At 40.2% G+C, this 21,154-nt stretch overlaps 1 protein-coding gene across 5 annotated transcripts; it reads right to left on the bottom strand.

Moving 5' to 3' along the window:
* Window positions 1-416: 416 nt before the first annotated feature.
* LOC135107661 (isoleucine--tRNA ligase, cytoplasmic-like) lies at window positions 417-19,183 on the bottom strand. Of its 5 annotated transcripts, none has more exons than XM_064017772.1 (15): window positions 19,015-19,183; window positions 16,007-16,175; window positions 15,409-15,565; window positions 11,819-11,969; window positions 10,997-11,185; window positions 10,373-10,506; window positions 9,627-9,776; window positions 8,827-9,266; window positions 8,230-8,329; window positions 7,567-7,749; window positions 6,891-7,168; window positions 6,117-6,233; window positions 4,278-4,659; window positions 2,362-3,581; window positions 417-1,246 (listed from the first exon to the last, which is right to left on the bottom strand). In XM_064017772.1, exons 2-15 carry the CDS (start codon window positions 16,138-16,140, stop codon window positions 1,012-1,014), a joined length of 3,870 nt encoding a protein of 1,289 aa, XP_063873842.1. In that variant the 5' UTR covers window positions 16,141-16,175; window positions 19,015-19,183; the 3' UTR covers window positions 417-1,011. The 5 variants fall into 5 exon arrangements, with proteins under 5 accessions (XP_063873842.1, XP_063873843.1, XP_063873841.1 ...); XM_064017773.1 differs by having other exon boundaries at window positions 19,019-19,183; XM_064017771.1 differs by having other exon boundaries at window positions 19,011-19,182.
* Window positions 19,184-21,154: the final 1,971 nt, after the last annotated feature.

Below are 21,154 nucleotides of genomic sequence, written 5' to 3'. Positions count from 1 at the left end.
CATCTGGACACCTGCCAAGCTATTCCCACCTGCATTCTTCACTACAGTGAGCAACTAACATTATACAGTTAACATCCTTTAAATACACCCTACATTCAAACACCACACAGCTTGTTTACCCTCCTCTGATGTTTGTTATGTTGCCACATAAGGGTCTTCAGAGTCACTGTGTGGCCATAGTAGGCTGACTATATGCTGTAGTATAGGCATATATCACAACACACAGGATCCCACTTCCTAGTCCTTCCCCCACTAACAAACACCCAACACTTGAGATGTGGTAGAATGCATCTCACCAGATAAGCAGCAGAGATCTCTTGCCATCACACACTTGACACTACTGTGGTACATAAAATTTGCACACCAGGCACTGCATGGGTTAAATGGAACAGTATGGCATACGTCAATAGAACATCAAAAGAGTAATATTATATTTTCAGTTATTCCCAGAAAGCACAGTGGGTATAGAAATTACAAACAAACAGTAATCAACAGATAGCAAAAACTATTTAAATATTAATACACCTAATAACAAAATTATACATAGCTATGTTTTAAGACTTGCTTCTGAGAAAAGAGGCAATTGCTTGGAGCAAACTGCTACACCAAACCTTTCCATCTTACCATGGTGCACTGTGGTTCATCCCAATCAGATAGGAAACAGTTTCAGCTAATATTTGTATACGATGCTCACCTATATAATTTAATTAATCTTTCCCATTCTGCTCAGTGTCATTGTTTCATGACAATGTGTCATGTCTTCATTACTCTGCAACATTAGCACACTATACTAAAGTCTTATGTTCCCTTCAAATCTCTCATATACCAAGTCTGGACAATTTTCTTGGCAACTCTTTTATCTCTATATCTAATATCATGTCCCTGTCCCAGCTTCAGATTATTCATCTAATACTCAATTATTGGCTTGGTGCTTGAAACCCATTTAATTCAAATGGATCTCAAATTCAATCTTAAGTTTTTCTTATCAACTCCTTCTACTCTTTCTTAGAATCAAACATAGACAGTACTGCCACTCAGCCCAGCCAGTGCATCAAGGCTGAGTGGTGATTTCTTGGCCTTATCAGCAAAGAGAGAAGGTGAAGCAGTGCTGGAATGAAGATTAAAGATCTTTTGGAGGAGAGCAGTGAGGGCATGCTGGGACACAAGCCCACCACCACATGGGTTCTCCAGCAACACACATCCCCGCAGCCCATTGCCAGTGCTTCCACATTCCACGTTGAGGTACCTTGGGATGAGGAAAGAATCCAGAATGAAGATAACATGGGAAAGAGAAATGAGGCAATGTAATTGATTATGTATGAGGCATATTTTTCAGCATAATTAAACTATACAAGAGATTTCTTGAATTTCTTGAATGCATGAATGTACAATACTATGCATCAGTAAAGAACTCGGTATGCATGAGGTACCCTTTAAGTACACAACACACACACACAAACTTCATTCATATTGACTAACATGATCAAAATCTGAATAAATTTTCTTTCCACAATAGCATAATTACCACTGTAATAGTACACAAATCAAGAATGGATATTGAGTCCCAATATTATGGTTAACAGTAAAGATCTTGGAGTTTTCACATATTTGAGAATAAATAAGTAAGAGAGGTATGGAGGGGGAAGGAATAAAGTGTTTACATGCAGGTCACTTGGAATGAATGCAAAGAAAAAATTGTATGAGATTGTATTGGAATCAACAGTACTAGAACATGGAACCTAAAAATAAAAGTAAAAGAGAAATGTACATGCAGTGGTATCAAAAGCACTGGAACATAGAAGCTGAGAGTAGAGGAGAAGAGATTGAATACAATGGCAGTGATGATCCTGGGAAACTTATATGGACAGAAAGAGAAAATGAAGAAGTGTAAACAAACACTATGAAAAATAAATAAATAAGTAAGGGCTAACTGAGCAAAGAAGGGAATATTATGACGGCCTGAGCTGTTGAGAGGGTGGAAAAAGAATAACTGATGAAGAAAATACTTCACCAGATGTGAAGGTGTTGGGTTAAGGGGAAGATCACGAATGGGTAGCTGAGATGACAATGAGAAGAAATTGTTAGATGCAATTGTGGAGCCACAGCCAAAAAATGACATTTTAAGAGATGAAGAACAATAAAGATCTGAGAGGGAAGTTAGCAAAATGGAGGAAAAGGAAACACAAATATGAAGTAAGTGACTAAGTAACTCAAGGTTATTAATGGAATGAAATGGTGGCAAGGAACATTCATGATTTCAAGATAGATACAGGTAAAAGAAGGTAAGGAGACAGATTATCATATGCATAGATCAGGTTCCTTACAATAAAGCTGCATGAATACATTCGTGTATATACACACCTGCTATAAGGCTTAAGGGCAGAAGTTGCAGCAGGCACCTTTTCTCGACCATAAGTAATGACAAGTGTCTTCCCCGCCACAGTAGTAGCTGGAGCATTGGGAGAGAGAGGCTGCCGCTCCACAAAGAGGCGAGCCTGTCCAGCTGGGAACCCAAATACAGAGCGAGCTTCCTCCAGCAGCTGAGCAGTTGAAGTGACAACTGGATGACCAACAGGATTTTCCAATAGTAAAGTGGCACTGCAGCTGGCAGTACCATGACGGGGAGTGCCATCCAGCACCACATTAACCCAGGGGCAGACTGGCCCACCCTTAACCCCAGCCACAGATATGGGTGCTGCTGTCACAGGTGTCATCCCTGAGTCTGGTGTGCCCCCAATTTTACTTCCTTCGAAGCCATGGGTGATGGTCAGACTAAGCATGCTCTCCTTCACAGGACAATCATCCTGAATAACAACCTCACCCATCCCAGCCTCAAATTTTCCAAGTCTGCAAGGGGTACGAGAAGTCATCTCAATGAACTGCTTATGGGAGTCCAATATAAGACCTAATTGAGACTTTGGATCATCCACAGCAAGCCACACAGTCACCTCATCAGTGGGTACAAGGCGGGCCTTCTTGCGGAGGCGCTGGATACGATTGACCACCTCTCTGGCCAGACCTTCAGCCAATAACTCCTCTGATGGTGTGGTATCTAGCAGAACCAGGGCACTCTGGTCAGCATGGGCTTCATAGTGGCCCCCCTTGCCTGTAAATCCATACTTGACCACTACATCATCAGGTAGCAGTGTATGGCCGAGGACCTCCAGGCTGCCACGCTCTAGCATTCCCTGCACCTCTGCATCAGACAACCCACACACCACTCGCTGTACTGCCTTTACATCTCCCTTCAGACGTGCCCCAAGGCTGCGGAAGTTTATGTCTGCAGTGAGGGTGACACCGTAGCGAGAGCGATCGGTGGAGGTAGTGAGGCGCCGAACATTAAGCTCTTCTTTGATGTAGTCTTCAAGGCTCAGCAAGGAATGCAGGGCACTCTCTCCTCCCTGCACCACAACCACTACCTCCTGCAGTGGATACTTAAGAGGCAAATTGTGGCGGTCTCGAAGGTAGCGTCCAAGCTCCACCACACTTTGTAGAAGAGTGACACTTGCTTCTGTCTTGGGACTTATCAGTGCCTCGATTGGCTGAGGCACACTCAGGTAGTGAACTGATCCTGTATCACACTGGGGAAGAGAAGCAACAGTGGGTTTAATGCAGTACTAGACTGCTACAACTACAATACCAATGAATGTTTCATATGAATGAATATGTAAACTACTTAGATATGACCAAGTATGCACACAACTTTTCATTCAAGAGCAGTGGCTTCTCTAAATTTTGCCAATCAAAATCAAGCACATTCAACTCCTCTCTGAACAGCTGTGCACATAAGCCACATTAATGTAGTTCTATGGGTATAGGCACTTAAATCAGTATTATCGGTACAGTATTTGGTTAGTTTGTTAATTTGATAAAAAAATAAATAAATAAAATAAAATAAAATAATAAAATCACTAATTTCTTATAGATTTTCATATAAGAAGTTATACTACTAGGTGTTCAATACTTAGAACATGCAAAATTTGGAGTGAAAGATGATTACCAATCAAGCACACCAATAATAAAAGAAAGCAAAGGCTCACTGCTTTCACAAATACCCATAAGTCCTTCTGGCTCCACTCTAACCTGAACAAGGAACAAGCTACTGCATCCTATTGCAAGTACTGTGGTTCTTTAAGTATGGAGTAAAAGTCTGCTTGTTATACACCAGTAAATATGATGTATAAGAAATCTGTCTTTCCAAGTAATTATTTAACAATTTACTTCCTTTCCTCCCATTACTGATTTAATGCCTTGTACTATTTTCCCTCCCAACTCACCTGTCCAAAGGCACCAGGCTCCACCACGTTCTTGATGTTCTGGTACATGGTCTCCGTGATGAAGGGTGTGAAGGGCGCCATCACCCTGATCATGGACAGCAACACAGCACACAGAGTCTCCAGCGCACACAGACAGTCCTCCCTCCCTCCGTCACCCTTCAATCGTCGTCGATTGAACCTCACATACCAGTTCGTAAGGTTGTCAACAAATTTGACAAGGCGCGGCGTGACATTGTAGAGGCGGTAAGCATTCATCTCCCGGTGCACTGCAGCAAGAAGTGACTGGGTGAAGGAAAGGATCCAGCGATCCATCACGTTGGTTGACCGGCCCACTGATGCTTCTCCTTTGAACCAGAAGCTTTCTCCCTCCTCCTTCTCATACCTAAGTGGAAAGACAGAGAATAGCAAAACATATCAGTAAGACAGATCACCTACTGTGTTAGAGGAGATGAAGAAGTTGGGCAAATAACAAAGCAACATCAGGGAAGATACGAAGAATGACATTAGGTTTCAGGATAGGACCTGCAAACAACAACTTTACAACTTGTGCCTCCCTGCCTCTCCTATGATCATGTCACAGGCAGGCCACAATATATTTCCAATAACTTAATAGTATATGTACAAAATACACATGAATACACTAGTACAAAGCCAGAAAATACAGATCATAATGACAAACTAGTCTGAATTTAGTTGACATATTAATACCTCTCACATTCTTTTGCAATTGTACATTTAGGATTCACATTCATAAGAGACAGAGTGTACTATAGTGATGGGGAACAAAATATGAGATAGTGAACATAACCAAGATAACTGGAAATACATATAAGATATTAGGGAAATCAAGGATGGCCTTTCATTTCTTGGACCAGGACATGATGGGAAAAATTCATCACAATATTTACATGAAAATAGGAATACATACAGATACTGAAGCTGCATAATCCCTTCACCAGAAACAAAACACACCAAGAAATTGAACACACACATACACACACACAAAAAAATAAAACAAATAAAAAAATAAAAATAAATAAATAAATAAATAGTAAAAACCTAAATGAAAACATGATGAAAATAATCACAACAATGATTACGTGAAAAACGAAAATATGATGAAGTTGCATGGTCCCTTCACCAGAAATGAAATATATCAAGAACTTAGACACAACAAATAAAAATAGCAAGTAAGAATGTGCCAGAATTGGAAAACCTAACCTATAAGGAATGCATAAAAAAAATCTACAACTGAAAAAAAGAAAAGGGAGAAGGGAGAATTACTAACTGGATAAAAACAAATATGCATTTTTTTTTTGTGGTCACACCAGATGTTTTTAAAGAAAATACTACATTTTTTTCACAAAATTTCTAAATTTCTAGATCTTATGAAATAAAAAAAATCATTAAAGAAACTGATCTATCAATATAAAAAAAGGGAATATATTTTGATGCCTAAAAAACTTTTCCTCCCAGTGTATTTGTTATAATGACAGGGCAAGCCCTTAGATACAAAATATGCATTACTGAAGGGATAAGAGAATGTAAGAACTTGAGATGATACATGAAAGGTTGAGAAGATTAAGAGAATGTAAGAACTTGAGATGATACATGAAAGGTTGAGGAAGATTAAATGTTTAAATTATCTTAAAAATAGGTATGTAGTTTCTTCCACAAAAACAGAGACACAAGAAAAAAGACAAGAAGAGCTGATAGAGGCAAGGGATCCACATCACCTAAATTACAAACTAGACAAATGTTGATTCTGAAGCAGGACCACACAAGTGTAGCTCCAGCCCTGCATACTAAAAGTGCAAATAGGTAAATAGACAGTCTTACCTCTCCACCTGCTGCACAAAGAACCGGTAGGCATTCAGCCATGGAACAAACACCTCCTTCAACAGCCCAAAAACTTCACTCTTCTTGAAGCGTAGATTGTCCCCACGAACGGCAGGACTGAAAGAAGAGATTGACTGACTGACATTCAACATTACATCAATAGGATTGTATTGTGGAAGCAGAGGATACGAGATACAGAATGGAGTTTAGTTTGAGAGAGCAACAATGAGTGAGAGAAAGGAATGGACTTTAGCAGCTATTTCATCAAAATATCAGAAAGTATGCCTTGAATCTCAAATGTTGGGAAATCTGTCCCAGAAGGGCTCTATGAACTTACTAAACATGATTTGTGAGCCTGAGGTTCAAAGGAAGGTGCTGAGAGGATTAGCAGCCTTGATATGAAAATTTCCAATCAGTTAACTGGGTTCTACTTAATAAGCAACAAGTAATATTACTAATTACCATGGTGAGAGAGAGAGAGAGAGAGAGAGAGAGAGAGAGAGAGAGAGAGAGAGAGAGAGAGAGAGAGAGAGAGAGAGAGAGAGAGAGAGAGAGAGAGAGAGAGAGAGAGAGAGAGAGGTTCACCATCATCACCACCAATCAGAAAAAAGGATATTATACATTCCTATGGATCAGCCTGAGTAATATATTCAGTGCCTTACAAAGCTGTATCAGTGCAGTCATAGTCCTTTCCCTTTATAATTTCCCTCACCTCTACATCTCAATTCCATTTTTCTCCTCTCCCCACCACCACCACCCTGCCAACCAACTCACCTGTTGGTAAGATACAGACGCAGTGCATCTGCACCATATTCTTGTACAATTTCCATGGGATCAGGGTAATTCTTCTTGCGCTTGCTCATCTTCTGTCCATCCTCAGCCAGTACCAGCCCATTGGCTATGAGGTTCTTAAAGGGTGGTTTGCCAAATAGTGCTGTGGAAAGCACCAGCAGTGTGTAAAACCAACCTCTTGTCTGATCAATACCTTCAGCTATGAAGTCTGCAGGGAAGCAGTCCTCAAACTCTCGCCGCCGCTCAAAGGGATAGTGAACCTGGGGAAGTGAGAAAGGAAAGTGAGCAATAATTGTTTCCCTTTCTCATACAGCTTTCATTAACTCTTTGTTCACTTCCTTCATAGTACTTCTTGTTTAGTCCACTATTTTTGACACCTCTTCTCTCAGTTCTTCTTCATCTCTATTATATCACTGTATATCTTTTTTTATATTATCACCACCCATCTCTCTTCCTTCCATGCCTTTATCATCGCTGCTGAGCTACATATTTCTTCTCAACAGTGGGATTTATGCCAGATGCCATCTTCCCTGGTTGATGTCACTGCCTATGTTTAATGTGTGTGTGTGTGTGTGTGTGTGTGTGTGTGTGTGTGTGTGTGTGTGTGTGTGTGTGTGTGTGTGTGTGTGTGTGTGTGTTTATAAGTCTGCATCCTCACCTGTGCATAAGGCATGGAACCAGACTCAAACCAGCAATCGAACACTTCAGTGACACGTTTGAGAGGAGGCTGTCCAGGACGAGCTGAGGGGATGGTCAGGTGATCAATGTTATCCCGATGCAAGTCAGTCACCTTCTCCCCTGTTAGTCTCTCCAACTCCTCCACACTGCTCACACATACCACCTGTGTACAAAGAATTCAAAATCTAAAATGTACCTTCTTTAATGTGAATAACAATTTTCTTCTTTATTGACCACTTCCATTTGGGATTGCTTTAGTCTTGTACTCGTAGAATACATTATGTTTTTCAAGAAAGAAAATAGACTGAAAACATGAATTAGGCACAGTAAAAAAATTCCAAGTGATTCCTAAAATTAAGAAGTAAGGCATGGGGTCAGTCAATGATATTAAACTGACTGGACATGAAGCATGCATGCCACACCATAAATTGCTTCTTTGTGATGCATTTCTGAAAATCTCCAGAGTAAGTTTAAATGTTTATAAGTATGGGACGGGGAATAAAGGAATAAAAAAAAGGGGTGATTTTAGGAAGTTCACTTGAAAACCAGTAAAGGTGTGACAGCAATTGAATGTATTGTATTGAATTATATGTATGACAACATCTGAGTGATTTCAGACACCTTGAGACCTGCATTTGCATACCTCAGAGAAGTCTTCTGAGGTCCATAAGGGAATTGGGGTGCCCCAATACCTGTTACGGCTTATAGCCCAGTCACGTGCCTCCCTCAGCCAGTTGGCAAATCTGCAAGGGAAATTCACTCCTTTACATTACATAAATAAATAAATGAGTATGTATGAACAACACACACACACACACAAGGAAGCCATAAGAATTAAGATCTGCAGAATGATTTAACCAAGATATAAGGAGTACAAGATAAAAATCAAATCTAATATCTCTTATTCACTCTCACACACACACACACACACACACACACACACACACACACACACACACACACACACACACACACACACACACACACACTGCTAATCAATAAGACTATCTGCTTTATATCTACTTTCAAGTGTTTATCCACCACTCTTTAATCAGGCTATCAGTCTCAGTCAACTCTTTTGGTTATCTACCTATTACACTAAATGTTTATGAACTATTAGGAAGTATAATTCTTTGCATGTTAAAAATAATCTGCACATTTCTACCCCCCACTAGTACTAGTGGGGGGTAGAAATGTGCAGATTATTTCACTAGTACTACAACCAAGCATTTCACAGCACCTTTTTTCCTTGACAAAACCAGGAACCCAGTATGTCTTCTCATTGGCCTCCAGCAGCTTATCCTGCATTTGCTCCACCCTAATGAACCAAGATGGCACTGCACGATAGATAAGTGGCGTGTCTGACCGCCAGCAGAATGGGTAGCTATGGTAAACTGTCTCAGCCACCACTATCCGACCATGCATCTGCAGCTCCTTCAAGATAGCTGGGTCTGCTTCCTTTACATGCTTCCCCTGGAAGTCTCTGACAGCAGGAGTGAACCGTCCAGCATCATCCACAGGGCAGATGGGCTCCTCATCATCACGGTCAATGATGCCATAGCCAAGGCAAACTCGGAAATCATCTTCACCAAAGTACGGTGCCTGGTGTACCACACCTGTTCCTGACTCACTGCTCACGTATCCATCACACAGGACCCGGAATGCACCACGTGAAGCCCTCTGGGGAGGAGGAACACAGGGATTACAGAGGACAAAGTATTTATAAGTGTGTTTTGTGGAGAGAGAGAGAGAGAGAGAGAGAGAGAGAGAGAGAGAGAGAGAGAGAGAGAGAGAGAGAGAGAGAGAGAGAGAGAGAGAGAGAGAGAGAGAGATGCTTTGATTAATTGATTTGAGATTTGTTGATGAATTATCATGAGATTAGACTCAAAAAACTTATTACTCCAGCAAGGCTTTGGAACCAAGAGAGCCAATGAATATCTGGTGTATCTGTAATTGAAATCTCTGGAATATTACCGTACATACATCTAGACATGAATATGAGGCTCAATGAAATTGTCAGAACACTCTTTGGAGACTCACATGCTGAAAGTAATCAAAGAGAGGCTGGTAGCGCATTCCCTCCAGCTCCCGGCCCTTGAATTTTTCCAGCACTTCATACTGTCCTTCACTCTTGAAGATCTGGCAGAGTCGTGCCTCCATCATGATATAGATACCTGGCCGATCCTCAGTCTGGTGGGGGATGAAATATTAAAGGAGAGTTATAGAATTAAAATACCTATTATATTTAGCAGTTTAGCTAAAGAAAGGTATAGATTAAGGAACATCCTGCTAGATCTTTATTTGTTTCTCTAACCTCATCTATCCACCATATATTTAATTTTCCTCATTTTCTTTGTTTGCTTTCAATGTATTTCTCTGCTTTTGAATTGTATGTGTGTGTGCTGACATGTTTGTGTATGCCCTTGAGAGCAGACTTATGGTGCACCAGGGAAGCTTCAGAATATATGCAACTCCTCAAGGTTTATCTGGCTAGACTGACCCTACATTAAAATGGTTGACATTCACCGGTGTCTATGGAATTCCTGATTTTGTTCATTACTGAAAATGCTCACAGCCTTCTCATCTTACATACCCAACTAAGCCTAGTTAGTTTCTGTCTGAAATCTATTTGTTTTCTTTACATCCTTACATCTTTAGGACTCCTTTACTTTAAAAAAAAATTCATAATACTGTGATGCATCAAACACCAATCTAACTATCTTAGTGCATCAAGTTTCTTCTAATTTCTCTTTTATCCATTACCCTCCTTGCTACATCCTGCTCACCTTTCCCTGGACCTTTACATAGTCAAGTTCAGGGTTTACACAGAGAGCGAGGTTGGAGGGCAGTGTCCAGGGAGTGGTGGTCCAGGCCACTAATGCCACCCCTTCCTGGCCCACCACAGGGAAGCTGGCCACCACTGAACAAAGAGAGGGTGATTAAAAACTGTCACATTCAAAGGAAATTATTTGTGAAACTTACTAAATACTAACAGTAATATCTTGAACAAAGCAGCCCAAATCAATCTCATCCCAATCATACCTGGAACATCTGTAAGCAATCCATGTTGACATAAATGGATGTAAATAGAGACTGCTCAGTAAACATATTGTTCCAGAAAAAAATTTTATGTGGTGTAAAGCTAAACTACACAAATATATTAATTTAAAGTTGATAGGGTCCATATGCAATACTTCAGCTTTACCATTTTTATAAAACTTAATAGCTCTTCTGTGTTTTTTTTTAACTTTCCAATGTTATAAGCAGCCACTAAGCATTATCATTATTGTGAAAGAGCATTCCTCTACTCACGTTATTTCTATCTGAAAAAAAAAAAAAAAAAAAAAAAAAAAAAGGTGAAGTGGTTAAAACAATGTCCTGCATGGTGTCTACACAAAGTAAGTTCCTACCAGAGGGGTCCTGGGTGTCCTTGTAGTTCTGTCCAGCCTCAAAGTTGGAGAGTGGGGTAGAGCAAGCAGTGGAGAAAGGCATCACCTTGAAGCCACGATACACCAAACCTTTCTGGTACAACTGTGCAAACACCCACCATACACTCTCCATGAACCATGGGTACAGTGTCTTGTAGTCATTATGAAAATCTGCAGAGAAGAAAGCCATGATGGAGGAGGCAAGACAAAGACATTAAGACATCAGGCAAAGGCACAGCCAAAAATTATTATGAGAGAGGGAAGATTATGAAATCAATATACTACGCAGTAGGTTCACTAGTATGAAGACAGGAATAAAAACTGAAAAAAAAGATTCCACTCTTCCTTAAACACAAGCTGATAGAAAAAGTAACACTATATCTGCTTAAAAGAGTACATATGGATAAGTTCATATGAAAGAAAATATAAATATTTATCTTGCATCCTTATTATTCTAGGAGAAATAGGAAGAAAACATACGTATGAGAGAGAGAGAGAGAGAGAGAGAGAGAGAGAGAGAGAGAGAGAGAGAGAGAGAGAGAGAGAGAGAGAGAGAGAGAGAGAGAGAGAGATACAAAATAAAATCTATTCTTCACAATAATGCAGAATTCAGGGATAATTGAAACATCTACTCTACACATTTATCACTCTATGAAGGAGTAAAAAAAAAATAAAATAAAATAAATAAATAAATAAAATAAATAATAATAAATAAATAGATAAATAAAAATATAGAAGAAATTAATTCACTTAAGCACTTCAGATAAAACTCTATGATCACTGTCACCAAACAATGAGGCATACCAATCCACCGTCCAAGGCGGGTGATGATCTGCTCCCACTCATTGGCATAACGGCTCACAATGCCCCGACACAGCTCATTGTATTGCTTAATGCCTATTGCTGCCACATCCTCTGGACCTGTGATGCCATGAGTCTTGTCTATTTCATACTCCTGTTGGGGGAAGGGAAGAGCAGGTGAGCAAATGAAGCAGTGTGTTAATTTACAGACATGAAATAAAAATAAACAAGATTAGATGAAAGCTTGTGTTGTCCACCCTCCAGATCTATTTTATTCAACCTAGTCCAAGAGCTCTAAGCTTGATGGATCTCTACCTACAATACTTTTCTATTAAGTGACATTGCTCCTGTTTAGAAAGATTAATTTCTTTCCTGCATGTGCATAGCTAGTGTATCTTTTTTACATTACTGACTCTGCTTTTTCATCAGCTCTCAACAATAAACTTTGTCACTCATTCTAGTAAATTTATTGATTTCAACATTATGAAATTTCCTCCTTTCATTAAAAGAAAGAACCATTAATAACATTAGCTTTCCAAGTACCTTAAAGTATAGCAGAACATTCCTCACAAGCCTGATACTTGTTTTGCGATCAGTCTTTGGCCCATTCTAGCTTATTTACATGTCTTTTTCAAATACTCAGTAAATAATGACTGCATATTCCAGTCTTGGTTGTGGCACCAGCACTGTTAATTCTGCCAACATGTCCTCAAGTATTAATCTAACAGCCACTGTTATGCTAGTAAGCAATCTATGCTTTATGAATATGCTTTTCTCAGACAATTTATTTCCTGACATTCAACTTCAACTCACAGTGCGTGCATGTGTGTATATTCATCAAGCTGGTATATATTCGGAGGCACAAGAAACCCTGAAACCAAACAGGACCACCTTGATGGTAAGCAAGAAATTTTCAAAAACGCATGTCTCAAATATCAATTAGTAGTACCATAGAAATCATCACTGGAAAATTATGATGGGTAACAAGGAGCAATTAATAGTTCAAGGAAATCATCATTAGAAAATTATGATGGATGACACTTGCACTGACTAAGTCTGGATAATACACTGTAATGGGGCAAGGCATTAGGTGTGTCTGTTATGCAATTGTGTATTTAGCAACACCAATCAACTGGCACCAAACTACAGTTATAAAGACCAAATTATTTCAGAGGTGATGCACATCTATGCCTTTTGGTACTTCTACCATTGTAGTATTACTACATTTCTTAGTTTTTTTTATAATTGCTCACTTATGGTAGTGTTTTATCAACTGATACATGCAGTATTTCAATGCAATGTTTTGGATGTTAAAGATGATAATGTGAAGCTGAAATACTGAATGAAGTGTAGTGGAGTGGATGTGTAGTGTTACAAAGAAAGACTGTCCACCAGAAAGTGGAATCATGATGACTTGGAACTAAAATTGGATTGATTGAGGATTGAGGAAACAGTGCAACAGTGAAACAGGAGTACAAGAATAACAGAAGCAAAAAGTTGATGACCTAGAAAGCATTACAAAGCAAAACAGATCACAAGAAGTTACTTGCTGCATAAACAGCTGGCATCACTTCCAAACACAAGGCAGCCATCCCATTTTTTTTCTCCATTTATTATTAAACCTGCTCAGTTTTAGCTCCAGTCATAGCTCCAGCGAACAAAATAAAGGCTTCTTCCTGTGTAAAGCACAAACATTACATTATCCATAAAAAATAAGGTTGAACTTCTGGAAAATACTTGACAGCAGTAAGTCTGTGTGATGCTAGTGTAAATTATACATCATAAGCTCTTCAACAGTTTATAACACACACGCACAAAAAAAAAAAAAAGGTAAGTTTCTTTGCTAGCAGTATCCTCTCTACTAATACTAACAATATCAGCCAGAAACGAAGTATCAGCATTAGTGAAAAAATTGGTATTGGTACAGCCCCACATACTAATCAACTTGTACTGATTTACAAGATATTTTAAAGGTAGGATGAAGAGTTAAAGTGTTGGATTAAATGTATTCTAATCGAACCTCTCTACAGGTTCCAATGATGTCAGATTAGTGATGGGTGATACACACACACACACACACACACACATATATATATATATATATATATATATATATATATATATATATATATATATATATATATATATATATATATATATATATATATATATATATATATATATATATATATATATATATATATATATATATATATATATATATATATATATGCACACAGTCAGCAAATGCCAATCTTGCGTTGTGGTAGCAAACGCTGCTTGGGGAGTGCATTTTTTAAGGCCTCCCACCAAGCATAAAAATTGTGCTGGGACAAATTGACATTGGCATCTTAAGTGGATCTTTCCTTCTCACTCATGGCCATAGCAACAATGACCAGTATTAAGCAGGTCACCAGTGTCAGTGTTCATTGTGTCTTTGGTGACATGTGATTGGCTCTCTTCTTGGAATGAAGTGCATTATGTTATGTTCATGCTCTGGTGTTTGTAGTGACGAGTGTGAGGTAGACGTCACAGTGACATTAATCCATCATAAATTTTCACGTCAGGCTTGAATGGTGTTGATATAGCAAAACAGGAATTTATAAATGCAAAACTTTGAGAACATCATACAAAAATTTGTCAAGAGAGGCAGTAACTGTCTTTTCACAACCATGGTGGTGGCATTCCTTTATCTTTACCCTACGGCTTCTAGCTTTTCTATGAAGGTAGTTGAACTCTAATGCAATTCTTACAACATGGCAGCTCAAGGGAAGTAGTGAGGATGCCACCACCGAAGCTAAGAAAAGATAATTCCTCACTGCATCCCTTGATGAATTTTCGTGCGAGGTTCTGGAAATTTTGAGCTTTCTAATTCAAATGTTTTGCTACACTGACACCATTCAAGCCCAACATGTGAAGATCTGTGGTTGAATGATATCACCATGACTTGTCTGTTACATACTCATCACCACAAAAACTACAGCATGAACAGGACATAACGTATTTGAACCCAAGAAAAAAGCCAGTTCCATGTCACCAAAGACACAATGAATAATGACTAGTAATCAACACTGGTCATTGTTGCTAAGGGCATAAGTAAGGGAGAAAGATGCACTGGAATCAATACTGGTCATTGTTGCTAAGGGCATAAGTAAGGGAGAAAGATGCACTGGAGTTGCCAATAAATAAATTTGTCCCTGCCCATTTTTTTATGCTTGCTGGGAGGTCTTAAGTAAAGCATGCTTCCCGAGCAGCACGTGCCACCATGACGCAAGATCAGCGTTCACTGACCGTATCTCACATGTAGCATTGCCTGGAAAAAAATAAATAAAGTGTAAATCTAATATTTGTGAGTTAATGAGTATGAGTCTTCCTCTTCTGCTAACTAACACCCCATTTGCTGGCATTCCTGCCTCCACACCTATTGTCTGCACTAAGCTCTGGTTTGGCTGGCAATATCAGCATGATTGTTATTACAACTGTGACAGAATTTACATGATGGATAGCACAGTTCCAAACAACAAGTCTTTTCTAAGCCACCCATCTCTCTACCTCTCCACCATCTCTCCATTAGTTCTCCCAGCTCCCCTCACCACAGGAAGGCCGTGGGTGTCCCAGCCAAAGCGTCTCTCCACATGGTAGCCATTTTGATGCGCCCACCGTGTCACCACATCCTTGATGGTACCTGCCAGAATGTGCCCATAGTGTGGCAATCCCGTGGCAAAAGGTGGGCCATCATAGAAGGTGAACCTGAGGTAGAGAACAAGTCAAGATTGGCAAGATATATACCTCACTAATGCAGAATTTTTCTCATTTAAAAGACTTACAAAAAAATATAATAAAAAATTAAAAATTAAAAAATTAAAAAATAAATAAATAATAATAATAATAATAATAATAATAATAATAATAATAATAATAATAATAATAATAATAATAAAATAAAATAAATAAAAAAACAAACAAACTAGGTTTGGATACAGCTGAATACAAAACTCTTGTACATATATCTTCTCTAAATCTTTCCATTTGCTACTGAAACATCTTGTTTTTTTCATCTCCTATTCTTATGCTTTCCTTCTTTTCCCTTCCATACCTAGGCACAATAATATTCCCATTATAGTATTATAGTATTCCCATTAAAAAATTAGATAACATTACTCCTTAAAACTACACTTTCCAAATAATTACTTTGGCCGATCTTTGCTCTGCTTCAGGCTGGAATGAAATGCATCAAGCTTCTTCCACAGTTCCAGCACCTTCTCCTCCTCCTTACTGAAGGTTTTTTGGTCCACCTCTGGCACTGACTGCAGGCGTTCACCCATCCTGCTTCTGTTGTCAGTGATATTGCTATTTCCTCCTGCAGATGGAAATGAAGCCTAGATGAGTATTTCAGTATGAAAACATGTTCTGCTGTAATTATCCTGCTATTGCATTCTTGTTCATACAGTTCTTGGTCCTGTAGGATAGGAGGGGCAAGGCTGCCCAACGTCCACTTCAGCCCTGGCAATCCTTTATGGCATGACTAGTTATGAGTAATAGCTACATGAAAATATTAATTTTCTCTGGCAAGGTCACTTTCATATGCTATACAGAAAACAAAAACATGGAAGATATTGTGTTCCAAATGGAAATTGATATAAATACAAAAATTTACAACACATCACCAACCTCCAGTCAGGAGCCACAACTTCTGCCAGTGCACCATCACGACATACAGCAGTGTGACCAGTAATAGTTGAACATAGAAAGATGTGTTAATGGTTTACTAAGCTAGACTACTATAGTGTTTTTGCTCCTGGAAGAACAACTGGGCATTGACCGAGTAGGGGAATTCCCCATGAGCTGTGATGCTGTGTCTCTACAGGACCAATTATTGGTTTAACATCTTGGTGGAAAGGACAAGCAGCCATCCTAGCTCCCCCCCGCCATCTCTCTCTCTCTCTCTCTCTCTTTCAGTATTGTATGATACTGTGTAAATAATTTTTCTACATATTTGTTTGTGGTAATCATTTTGCATGATCTTAATTTGCAGCAGAGCACATTCATCACACTGTTGTTTCACACATATTAATGTCTTTGGCTGTTCAAGCTATTACTCTGGAGGATGCAATGATAGGATCTCTATTGGCCTTTCTCTTCTAAAAATACTTATTCTTGTTGTAAATAAGTTCTTTCTCCTGGCTATGAAGAACATGTGAGCACTTGGGAGTTGCTTCCATTGTGGAAGTGTCCCTCAAGAGGCTGAGCCACCCCTCTCTCTGACCTACCTACAAGCACCCCTGGTGCTCGGCCTAAATGACAACGCTGCAAAACTATGTTGTCATATGTTGTGATACTACATGTACATAGTGATGGTTCCTGCCTCCTGTCCTGTGTACATCCCCTGCAGATCCCTTGCTACTGCCTGGAGGTTGCTGGCCACCTCCTCAATCCTTATGGCAGAAATGTTTGCCATTAAGGAGGGCTTCAATTTCACCAACAGCCATACCTCCCCTTGCTCAATAACACTTTTCACAGATCCCTTCAAAGCCCTCCAACTCACTAAATGCCACTCCCCCAAGTCACACCACTCTCTCTGTCTTTGAATACACCACCTGTTACATCAACTGTCCACTTTACATACTGACATCCACCTTCGGTGGGTCCCCTCCCACATCAGCATCGTGAGCAACACCATGGCTGACAGTGTGGCAAATGAGGCTCACTCCCACCCCTCTCCAATAGACCTTCCCACAGATCACACTGATCTACTGCCCATCCTATGGAAAGACTGTAACTTACACTGGGAAAGGCACCTGACAGACACCTTACAGTACACAACACTTGGGCACATCAGACAAGACAAACGACACCAATGGTGGAACCGTTCCCCAAAAAGTGTCCTAGACACTGCACTCATCAGACTCAGGATAGGACACAGCCACCTCAATGCCCACACACACAGGCTAGGCCTGACAGACACCCCTCACTGTCCCTGATGCCCCACACAGCCAGGCACTCCAGAACACCTGGTGGTACACTGCCCTTGCCACCACTCCCACCGCACTACTCTCCTCCACTCACTGCCATCACTCCACATCTACAGACCATTACTAGACCTACTGGGTGGTTCCCAAGACCCCAGTCTGGCCTTCAAGACACTCAAACACACCAAGGTCTTCCTCCAGAAAACTGGACAGTTTACCAGAATCTAACCAGATAACTTACCCACTACCAGCAGCTTTGGGGCACTGGAGGCTGTGGCATCACAGCCTGCAAGGCCCCCAAATTCACAACAAGAACAAGAACAAGCCCAAAGGCCAAAGACCTACCCTCTCTCAGTGTGAACTTTTTCTTCATAACACCAGCTCCATCTCATGTGAGGCATGTCAGTTTCTGAAAACTTTTGCCTGCACCTCTGCTAATTTCAAGAGGCTCTAGTTGAAGTTACATGGATTTTTAAGTGACAGGTGATTTTATGACTATAGTGACAGATTTACAAGATTTCTACATTATTAAAAGGAAGAACAGTCTTGAGAACCCAGCTAATCATCTGTGGACTTTGAAAACAGTAGTGGTGAGAGGGCAAAGCGTTTCTGAACACAGGCCTAGAGTATAAGCTGAACAATCCATCTGGTATCCTCCACGTCCCAACTGCTCATCTCTCCAAGTACTCCAGGTATCAGTACAAGGCACACTGAAGATTACTGGCATACTTAAAAACCTCAACACATCCCATGCTGTCGTGAACACAGGGAGGCTGTTTTGAGAAAGAGAGAGAGAGAGAGAGAGAGAGAGAGAGAGAGAGAGAGAGAGAGAGAGAGAGAGAGAGAGAGAGAGAGAGAGAGAGAGAGTAGGAAGTGGGGAGAGAAGCTAGAGAGCAGACAGCTGGCAGCACAACACTGGGGCACAGCACATGCATCCACCCCGGCACATAGGCACTGGCTCTGGAGGGAGATCCCGCAGCGGCACTCCTTTACCAAGGTAGCACCAATACCAACACACGAGTACACCTTGATAATATCTATATAAGATACACATTGAGCCAACACCGGTACCTTAAGAGCTGACACAAGGCAACTATTAATGCTACACTCACTCTAGTCACCAATCCACCCGAGAACACGTTAATTGGTCTTCTTATGATTAACTATTCACACGCTACCTGTACTAAAATCACCAGGAAGGGTACAAATAAAGGACGTACGCTCACCTACGTGCCTCACGCGTGTCCTCGCCCTGTTGTGGTGGCTGGTCTCGTCCTGCTCCGCGTACTGTTCGTTACTCCTCACTTCATGGCCAACAAATTCATTTCAAAGTGTTATGATACGTGTAACATATATACATGCCTAGCTATTCTCATACATGTGCAGCGTAGACACTTCCTCACATCTTTACAGGTATACCATCTATCCTGCACCACCAACTCCTCACATTATTACATCAGCCAAATATAGACATACCTGCAACGTCAAAAAATCTATTCTAGGTGTTTGCCCTTACCATGAAATATTCTTTAAAACTATTATTTGCAAGGCCGTGTGTGTGTGTGTGTGTGTGTGTGTGTGTGTGTGTGTGTCGCTCCGTATAGTTGTAGGGCTTGCAGGCTGTAATTTATTCATTGAACTCAGTGGATTCAGTGATGATTCAGATGATGATGTATTTTCATATTTTTGTTGCATCAGATACGCAGAGAGAGAGAGAGAGAGAGAGAGAGAGAGAGAGAGAGAGAGAGAGAGAGAGAGAGAGAGAGAGAGAGAGATGATTAATTTATCAGTTTACCACTCCACTAATCATATACTCGTACATGCCTCATACCTAATAAGAGGGAAATTGGTAGCAGGGAAAGACACTATATTGTTAGTAACCTTCTTTATAAACAATTTGTGAATAACAGTGACGTGTGTGTATTTGTGGGAACCAATTAAGGTTTAAATACCTACATGGTGGGAACCTTTAAGGCGTCAAGATACGTGCCGTCGCCATGATGACAGAACAGCGATAGCAGGACCCATCAAGTAGTGGGTCCTGAGCGATAGCATCACCCAAGAGCTGTATCTAACCAGCTGCAGGGCTGTATGCACACGCCTTTCCATCCATGTTAGTATGTAATTAGATATCTATATCAAACAGAATCTTGTGAATGTAGATTGTACCATACATGAAATACTGGGAAGGTATTTGTTAAAATGTTGTTACTCGCGTTTTCGAAGGTATTTTATTGTTCTGGTGACAGAGTAACAATACTTCTACCTATTTAATAACAGGATAAATATTTTTGATAACCCAGCTACGCAGAACTTGCGTCTGTGAACGAGTAACAATGAAGAAATTACTGGCGGAGTCTCTCTCTCTCTCTCTCTCTCTCTCTCTCTCTCTCTCTCTCTCTCTCTCTCTCTCTCTCTCTCTCTCTCTCTCTCTCTCTCTCTATATATATATATATATATATATATATATATATATATATATATATAAAACCTAAATTCTGCTGTATTTGGAAAGTGGCAGTTTTGCATAATATTTGGAATAATTACATATGTACGATAATTTTACCAGAAGTACAATAATTTCAACCGATAATATGGCCAAAACAATGAGCGAATCGGCAGATGAATCGGCAGGAAAGGAATGGATGGTGTTGTTGCTGGGACTGTGTAGAGAGGCGAATGAAAGGATGATGAGGCGGTGAAAGAGTTTCTGGAGAGAATGTGGCGTGCCAGGTGTATGAACAATTAGGATAGAGGATGCTGTTCGTTTCTCTCTCTTTTTTTTTTTCTTCTTCTACAGGAGTTGCCGATCCAAAGGCCTGGCTCAGGAGTGATCCTGTGCCACCTGTACCATCAAGATCAAGGTCAGTGTGTCGCGTCTATAGGTGGTGTTAGTGCGCGTCCGTTTCAACTCCTAGCCTGACAGAATTTGTGTGTGTGTTTTTTTTTTTTTGTGTGTGTGTAACCACGCCTACACAGTGGCTGCCAAAGGCTTACCCATGAGTTAAATCTTATTTAGTTGGTAATGAGGAAGGTGTGGGCTCTAACAGTGGACACCCGAAGGCAGCAGTGGGTGAAAACAAGCAAAATAAAGAAAAGTTTGGCTGTGAGAAGGTGCTAGACAGCCAGCCATAGTGACGAGGCAGGAAGGTAGACAAAAGTGGACAAAAGCAGGGAACCACCACCACCACAGGCTGATAAAAACCACCACCATTATCACCACAAGGAAGGTAAGGTCAGGAAGTGTTAGAATAAATTTAGGTAACTTAACGTAACTTTTTAGTGAATAACTGAACAATCCACGGTTTTAACTCATTTTAACGCATCTCACCTAACCTCCAGCACAATATATCCCTGTGTCAGCCTCGTC

This window comes from Scylla paramamosain, chromosome 15 (genome assembly GCF_035594125.1).
Source record: "Scylla paramamosain isolate STU-SP2022 chromosome 15, ASM3559412v1, whole genome shotgun sequence".
Lineage (NCBI taxonomy): Eukaryota > Metazoa > Arthropoda > Malacostraca > Decapoda > Portunidae > Scylla > Scylla paramamosain.
This window is presented reverse-complemented; position numbering and strand designations above follow the sequence as displayed.

Excerpts from the sequence above, each read along its gene's own strand:
- LOC135107661 (XM_064017769.1), bottom strand. The coding sequence starts at position 16,523 with ATGGTGCACTGGCAGAAGTTGTGGCTCCTGACTGGAG. Across the intron at positions 11,186-11,818 it reads CCGCCTTGGACGGTGGATTG|ATTTTCATAATGACTACAAG; the intron begins GTATGCCTCATT and ends TCTTCTCTGCAG. Across the intron at positions 9,267-9,626 it reads TCTTTGATTACTTTCAGCAT|AGGGCTTCACGTGGTGCATT; the intron begins GTGAGTCTCCAA and ends CCTCCTCCCCAG.